Raw genomic sequence first — 7600 nt, forward strand, 5'->3', positions numbered from 1 at the left:
CCCAAATAGGTGGGATCAGATCCTGAGCCTCCAAGGGAACCTTGGAGACAGGTCGATGCCCTGATTTCCATACGAGTGAAGAAAGCAGCCCCACTCACAGCCCCCAGACAGGTTAGAGTCCCCGAGGCCACAGGTGTCCTCCCAGGGGATTCCTGGAGGGCTCCAGCAGGCGTCCCAGGCACTCTTTGCAAAACAGGAACTCAGGACTCAGGCAAAGGAGCAGAGACAGGCAAGTGGGGAAGACATACACATACACACACACACACATACACGGGGACCTCTGCAGAAACTGCTGCTCCACAGGGACGCCCTCCTGACCGGCTGGGAGCCCGAGAACTGGGCCCAGCACAGGAGGCCAGCACCCACCCAGCTCTGCCCACCGGGGAGACTCCCACAGGACCCTCACCCTCCGACCTTCCCTCTGCCCGGCCCACGGAGGACTCAGCAGTGCCACACGGGGTGGGGGGGTTTAATTCCAGTCACAGCTTCCAGAGAAACTCAACAATAAATTACATCATTAAATAAACTCCCTGCTGGACCACGCCCCCTTTTGCCCCTCCTCCTTGCCACATGCTCCCCCAGGACCCTGTGGGGACCTGGCCAGGCCCACTCCCTGCCCTCGGCCGCCGCCGGGGAGTGAGCCTCACTTAGTCCCGGCAACTGAGGGTGGCAGCAGGAGAGTCTCCCCGCCCTGGTCCTTGGCCCCTCGAACTCACTTGCCTGACCTTGACAGCTGGGCAGCTGCTAGTCAGCTGTCTCCTCCGGAGGGGGGCGGGGGGCAGGCAACAGCCGCCCCGCGCAGGCCTGGGTCCCTAGAGGTGCGTGGGGTTCTCCAGAGAAGGGTCTGTCTTAGTCATGTGCAAGACCACGGTGGGGGCCTTGTAGTGGCAGTGGGTGCCACGGCCGTAGCCCCCTGGAGCCCGGCAGGCCTTGGCCCGGGCCCGGCCAGCTGCCATCTTACGGTGGCACAGACTCTGCCAGGTCTGGAAAGTCTTGGAGCTCCACACCCAGACACCACTGGTGATGCCCACCACCAGCGACATGAAGATTTTGAGCATAAAGACAGCCACGGTGGGCACCGAGCCCCCTGGGAGCGAGCAGTCCCTCCGGCCCCCGGGCATGCTGGTGGCCGAGCAGGACTGCTCTGTGGCCCGAAGGCGCCAGAAGTCCATGTTGAGGCGTTCGTAGACGTAGCACACGATGACGCAGGTGGCGGGCACCGTGTAGAGGATGGAGAAGACCCCAATCTTGACCATGAGTTTCTCCAGCTTCTCCGTGTTGGTGCCACCCGTCTTCATGATCTTGCGGATGTGGAAGAGGGCCACGAAGCCGGTCAGGAGGAAGCTGGTGCCCAGCACCAGGTAGCAGGAGAGGGGCACCAGCACGAAGCCCGTCAGTGCGGCTGCATCCATGCTGGCCACGTAGCAGAGCCCCGTGAGCTCGTCCCCGGCCACCTTGCGCAGTGTCAGGATGACGATGGTCTTGAGGGCCGGCAGGCCCCAGGCCGCCATGTGGAAGTAGCTGCCATGGGCCTCGATGGCCTCGTGGCCCCATTTCTTGCCCGCAGCCAGGAACCAGGTGAGGGTCAGCACCACCCACCACAGAGAGCTGGCCATGCCGAAGTAGTAGAGCAGCAGGAAGACGAGGGTGCAGCCCGTGTTCTCCAGGCCCTCCTGGATCACGTACAGGGCGCCCGCCTCCTGGTCGCAGGCCACGCTCTGCGCGCCGGCCACCGCGCGGATGAGGAAGGCCAGCGAGTAGACGTTGTAGCACATGGACAGGAAGATGATGGGGCGCTCGGGGTACTGGAAGCGGTGCGGCTCCAGCAGGAAGGTGAGCACGGTGAAGGCCGTGGAGAAGAAGCACAGCGCCGACCACACGGCCATCCAGACGAGCGCGAAGTCCTTGTCGCGCCGCGACCAGAACACCTCGACGCCGGGCCCGCAGCGCGGCGCGCACGAGCGGCTCTTCTCCACGTACTGGAACTTCTCGGGGTTCTCGCAGGTGCCGCCGCCGCCGCCGCCAGGGCCGGGGCCCGAGGCCGGGTCGCCGGGGGGCCGCGCGGGCCGGGGTGCCACGGGCAGCATGCCCAGGCCCTTGTGGGGCTCGGTGGGGCCGGCCGTGGCGTTCTCGGGCGCCTCCATGCAGAGCGCGTGCGGGTCGTTGCGCGTGGGCAGCCGGGCGCAGTCCAGCGAGTCGGGCCAGCCGAAGTGGAACTGCTCCATGATGGGCGCGCAGCGGAGGCGCGCCTGCTCGCACATGGGCCGGCAGGCGGGGATGGGCGTCGACACCTGGTCAGTGCACATGGGCGCGTACAGCGAGCACAGGAAGAAGCGCAGGTGGCTGTGGCAGCCGTACTGCACGAGCGGCGCGAACTCCGCCAGCTCCGCGGCCGCCTCGCCCTGCGACGTGTGGCCCAGCAGGTTGGGCATGCGGGTCAGGTTGTAGCCGATGCCGCGGCACATGGGGATCTCCACCGCCTGGCAGGGCGCCGGCCCGCGCCCGCGCTCGGGGTCGAAGCGGCCGATCTCCAGCGCCGCGCCGCCCGCCGCCAGCAGCTGCCACAGCAGCAGCAGCAGCGCCCGGCCGAGCGGCGGCACGGCCATCCCGGGCGGCCCCGGCCGAGGGCGGGAGGGCGGCCCCGGCTCACTCGGGCCGCGCCGTCCGGCGTCCCCGTGCCCGCCCGCCACGTCGCGGGGCGCGGGCCATCGCCGAGCCGCCCGCGTGCGTCCGGGCGCCCCGGCAGCGCGCAGGGAAGCCGCCTGAGGGGGAGGAGGCGCCGAGCCCGCCGAGCCGCCACCGCCGCTGCCAGTCGAGCGGCCGCCGAGCCAGAGCCGGCGCCTCCTCCCCGGGCGGCCGCTACAAGCCTCGGGGCGGGGCGCCGGGCGGACACGCCCAGGGGCGGGCCCTCCGCGCGCCGGGCACGCCCCCCCGCCGGGCTTTAAAGGCGCCGCGTCTCGCCGCGTGCTCACACTCGGTGCTTCCCCTTCCCGTGTTACCCTACTCTCCCCGCGACAAGACAGCTGCAAGGTTCCCCTGCCCTTCATCCCGGGTCGCCTCTCCTTACCTCAGGCGGCAGACCATTCCTGAGGCCTCCACGCGTTGGGAAGCCTGGGCCTTGGACTCAGTGACAGCTCAAGTGCAGCCTGCGACTTGTCTCCCCTCCCTCAGCCTCAGTTTCCTTTCCTGCAACACAGGCAGAGGATCCTGTGAAAACGAGCAACTCATTTGTTGCACGTGTCCGGCTTATGGGTCACACTGCGCCCATGACCTCCTCGTCTCCATCCAGGTGGGGAGCCCGAGCCTCAGAGAGGAGGGACATACGCAGGAACCCGGAGATACTCAGTGCAGCATCTATGACTGTCTGACTCCGGACCCTACACTCGAACTTGCAACTTGGGGCGTGGGGGGGGGCGGCTCAAGGATCACTTACTTTACCTACTGAGCCAGCCAGGCGTCCCCCACCCCTATACTGGGTCCATAAGGTTGCTGTACTCCTCTGGGCTGGGGTGGGGGGCACTTGGTGTCACCCTGTCTCCTGGGAGGCTCTGCTCTCTAGCTTGCCACCTTGACACCTTTGGGAGGGACTTAAGAAGTGCTTCCCTCAAAGGTGGAAGACTTGACTTTTTATTTATTTATTCTTTAAGATTTTTTTTTAAAGATTTTATTTATTTGACAGACAGAGATCACAAATAGGCAGAGAGGCAGGTAGAGAGAGAGGAAGGGAAGCAGGCTCCCTGTTGAGCAGAGAGCCCGATGCGGGGCTCCATCCCAGGACCCTGAGATCATGACCTGAGCTGAAGGCAGAGGCTTTAACCCACTGAGCCACCCAGGCGCCCCAAGATTTTTTTTTTAAGTAATCTCTATACCCAAGGTGGGGCTCAAACTCACGACACCCGAGATCTAGAGCTGCAGGTTCCTCCGGTTCCGCCAGCCAAGTGCCCCAGGACCCGGCTTTTTAAATCAGAGTGTAATTGACACACAACATTAGTTTCAGGTGTACAACGTGATTTGCTATGTGTCTACACCGGGAACTAATCACCAGTTAAGTCTCCTCACCATCTGTCACCGTACATAGTTACACATTTGTTTTCACTTGCGATGAGGACTTCCAGGATTCAGTGTTCTAACAGCTCTCAGGCGTACGATACAGCGTTACGGACTGTAGTCACCAGCTTGTACGTGGCATCCCCCAGACTTACTGATCACTGGAAATTTGTACCTCTTGGCCCCCTTCACCCATTTTGCGTAGCCCCCCCAATCTGCTCTCCGTATCTGTGAGTTTTGTTTTGTCTTTAGATTGCACATATAAGTGAAATCATATAGTATTCGGAGGACTTCATTTTAACATCCCAGTGTCCCCCGCCTTTCTTCACCCCTCCCCTGACCTCCCTGGGCACAGGATTTTCCCTGGGAGTCCTCTCTGGCTAGAGAACCTGTAGCCACCGCCCCAGCAGCCCCTGGAGAGCCCCCATTCTCCTTCCTGTGCCTCAGAGCAGAGGGGCCTGCACAGCGATGTCCCACGGATACCTTAGGAGTCCACCTCATACTGTCCTCACGTCTGCTCTCACCCCTGGAAGGGGTACCTGGAAGACCCAGACTCAGACCCCAGCGGTCCAGCCGCCCTAGCTGCTGCTCAGGGCGCCTAGAGCACAAGGGGCCACAGGAGAGGCTTGCCCTGCAGGGGGTCTAAGAGATGGACCCAGAACCTCCCACGAGCTACACAGACCCTGGGCCAGGCACTTCCCACCGTGACCATTCTAACCCTCAAAATGGTCCTGCCAAGGGATTCTGTCATCATTTTACAGAAGAGAAATTGAGGTGCGGAAAACTCAAGATATTTGCTCGGATTACACAGCTCGACAGGGGCAGGGTGGGCCTTCAGGCTCTGCCCCTTCGTGGGGCTGCCTGTCACCACCAGAGGAAGGGCACCTGCCCCGTGGTGGGGACTCAGGATGGCATGCTCAGCAGCACCACCACCCCCCCCAACTCCCGCCACCCAGAGCCACGCTGAGGCAGGGAAGGGAGAAGGAAAGGCGCATGCTCTGCCTGCACCCAGCCTGTGCTCTCCGAGGGGCCCCACAAGACTGGGCGTCCTTGGAGATGCGTGCAGCTCGGTGCCCAGCGCCTCGTCCACACCCGGCCCACCGGAGCCGCGAGAGGTACGACTGCGAGATCCTGAACTTCCCAAGGAGGTCGGGTATCTTGCCAAAAAGGACCCGGAGTTGACCGCCTGGTGGGGATAAGAGTTTTCCAGAATTCCAGCAGTGGCTCCCCATTGCCCGTGGTGAAGCTTGTGCTCCTGGGGAGGACAGCGGATGGCCTTTGAGCCATAGCCCCCATCTCCTGCCATGACTCCCCCGGCCCATGGGAGCACCATGCCAAGTCCCTCCGTCACGCTGTCAATCTCCCGCACCCAGGAGGGTGCTCCAGGATTCTGCTCTGCTGGGCACACCAGTCTCCAGCATCACCTCTCAAGGGACCTCCCCACCCCCAGCTCTCCTGGAGGCTCTGCTCCGGAGGCCCAGGGTCCTTGCCTACCCACTGTCCCCTCCCTGTGACTCAGGAGCTGTTAGCCCTCCCTCCGCCCCTGCTGCACTCCAATACCAGCAGCAGCTCAGGGGCCACGGGGACATTTTATTTCTCTGTGCGCCTGGCGCCCCGGGGAGGCAGAGGTGTATGAATGACAGCAGGGCCCCACGTCAGGGTGCCGGTAGGAAGTGGGGGCTCCAGCTGGGTGCGGAGGCCGAGGACAGTGAAGCCTTCCCACTACCCGCATGGGACCCAAGAGCAGGGGGTTTTGTGCCCCTGCCCCCCAGCAGGGCAGAGAGGAGGCTGGGGGCCCTTCTTCGGTCAGCGGCAATGGGGAGGGCCCTCCTGGGTTGGGGTGGGGGGGGGTGCTAGGCCTGTCACCATGGCAACGGTTGCTCCTGGGAAGCCAGAGGTGGGGGCTGTGGAAGGGCCCCTCCCCCATGCAGATGCTGCCTGGAGAGAAGAGGCCTCTTGGGCCGCCTGCCCACCCACCCGGCTTTGTCACTCGATCTCTGTCTTTACAAAGGCGGAACAATACCCCAGGGCTCGCTGAAAGGGAGACGATAGACGGGAGGAGGGGGATTACCATCGGTGCCCACCCCCTACTCCTGCTTCGCTGGGCAGAGGGGCCAGAGACAGGGGCGAGGTGGTCGTGAACCCCTCTCGGCTCCTTCCTGGGGGCCCTGCACATATGGGAAGGAATACCCCTTCCTCCTCATCCCCCCCACCCCTCGTCTCCCTGGCTTGCACTCCCGGAGGCCCTTCTCACCACGTCCTCCCCCACTGGACACTTGCTGCCCTGCCCTCGCTTGGCTCTGATCCTGCGTTCTCCAGGATGACCGCCCGCCTGATGGCCCTGGTGCCCGCCTCTGTGTCCTGTGGCCACCACACCTGTGCTTATCTTCCCCACAAGCCTGGAAGCACCTGGGTGTCTTGGGTGCCCGGCCCGGAGCGAGTTCCCATAAATGTTTGTTGAATGAAAAACATGCTGCGATGAGAAGGCGCCCCTAGATCTTTCTGGAAGAGCCTGAATGCTGGTGGGGCCTACGGCTGGGGAAGTGTAGCGATTGGAGCCTGAGCACGGTGTTTGGGTGAGGAAGCAGGCTCAGCCCACCCCTTCTCCAGGTGCCCAGGATGCCCGGCAGGAGGGCTGCTGCTGGTGCAGGCAATGGGGGTCGGGGGGGGGGGGGGGCGGGTGCTGGAAGGTCCACAGATGCACCTGCTTCTGAGCGCTGGGACTGGGCGGCAGGGGTGAGGTAGGCGCACGCATCTGCAGGGACACGCAGGGGCCTGCCTGGTCATTCCTGTGTGTGCACACACCCCTGTGCACAGGGCAGGGCTGGCTGACATGCTTGCCGGGGCTCTGGGAATGGGGGAATGGGCCCACCTCCCCAAAACTTGAACCCTGGTTCTGAGTCCGTTTCCCTTGATGGCGATGTCAAGGGCTGGATGAGACTGTTCCATTCTTACTAAAGAAGAATTTTTAAAATTCCTTGTTAGGGCATTCCCCATGTTCACCACTCATCAGCATTAGAGGCGAGGAGAGAAGCAAGATGATCATGTCCGCCTTCTCCTCACAAACCCGGCCCTCGGGGAATGGGCATTAAGAGTTCAGGTGCCTCTTGGGCCTCTGGGGGCTCAGTCATTAAGCGTCTGCCTTTGGCTAAGGTCATGATCCCAGGGTCATGGCATCGAGTCCCGCATCGGGTTCCCTGCTCAGCGGGGAGCCTGCCTCTCCCTCTCCCTCTGCTGCTCCCCCTGCTTGTGATCAGCCCCTTCTCTCTCTGCTAGATAAATAAAATCAAGGAAAAATAAAAGGAGTTCAGACACCTCTTTTGATACTTTCTCCTAGACTTTGAGAACACATACATGCTCAGTGCAGTCTTTATTGCTTTTTATTTTACTAAAATGGAATTAATATTGTACTTTTCTTTTTTGAGGGAGAAAGAATGGGAGAGTGGAGTGGGAGGGAGGGGCAGAGGGAGAGAGGGAGAATCTCAAGCAGGCTCCACGCTCAGAGCGGAGCCCATCAGGGGGTTCGATCTCATGACCCTGAGATCATGACCTG

At 62.5% G+C, this 7600-nt stretch overlaps 1 protein-coding gene across 1 annotated transcript; it reads right to left on the reverse strand.

Annotated features, from left to right (window-relative positions):
• Window positions 1-448: 448 nt before the first annotated feature.
• Window positions 449-2843, reverse strand: FZD9 (frizzled class receptor 9). Its single transcript, XM_047712784.1, has one exon. The coding sequence runs from the start codon at window positions 2604-2606 to the stop codon at window positions 813-815; it is 1794 nt and encodes a 597-aa protein (XP_047568740.1). The 5' UTR covers window positions 2607-2843; the 3' UTR covers window positions 449-812.
• Window positions 2844-7600: the final 4757 nt, after the last annotated feature.

Source organism: Lutra lutra, chromosome 18 (assembly GCF_902655055.1).
Source record: "Lutra lutra chromosome 18, mLutLut1.2, whole genome shotgun sequence".
Classification (NCBI taxonomy): Eukaryota; Metazoa; Chordata; class Mammalia; order Carnivora; family Mustelidae; genus Lutra; species Lutra lutra.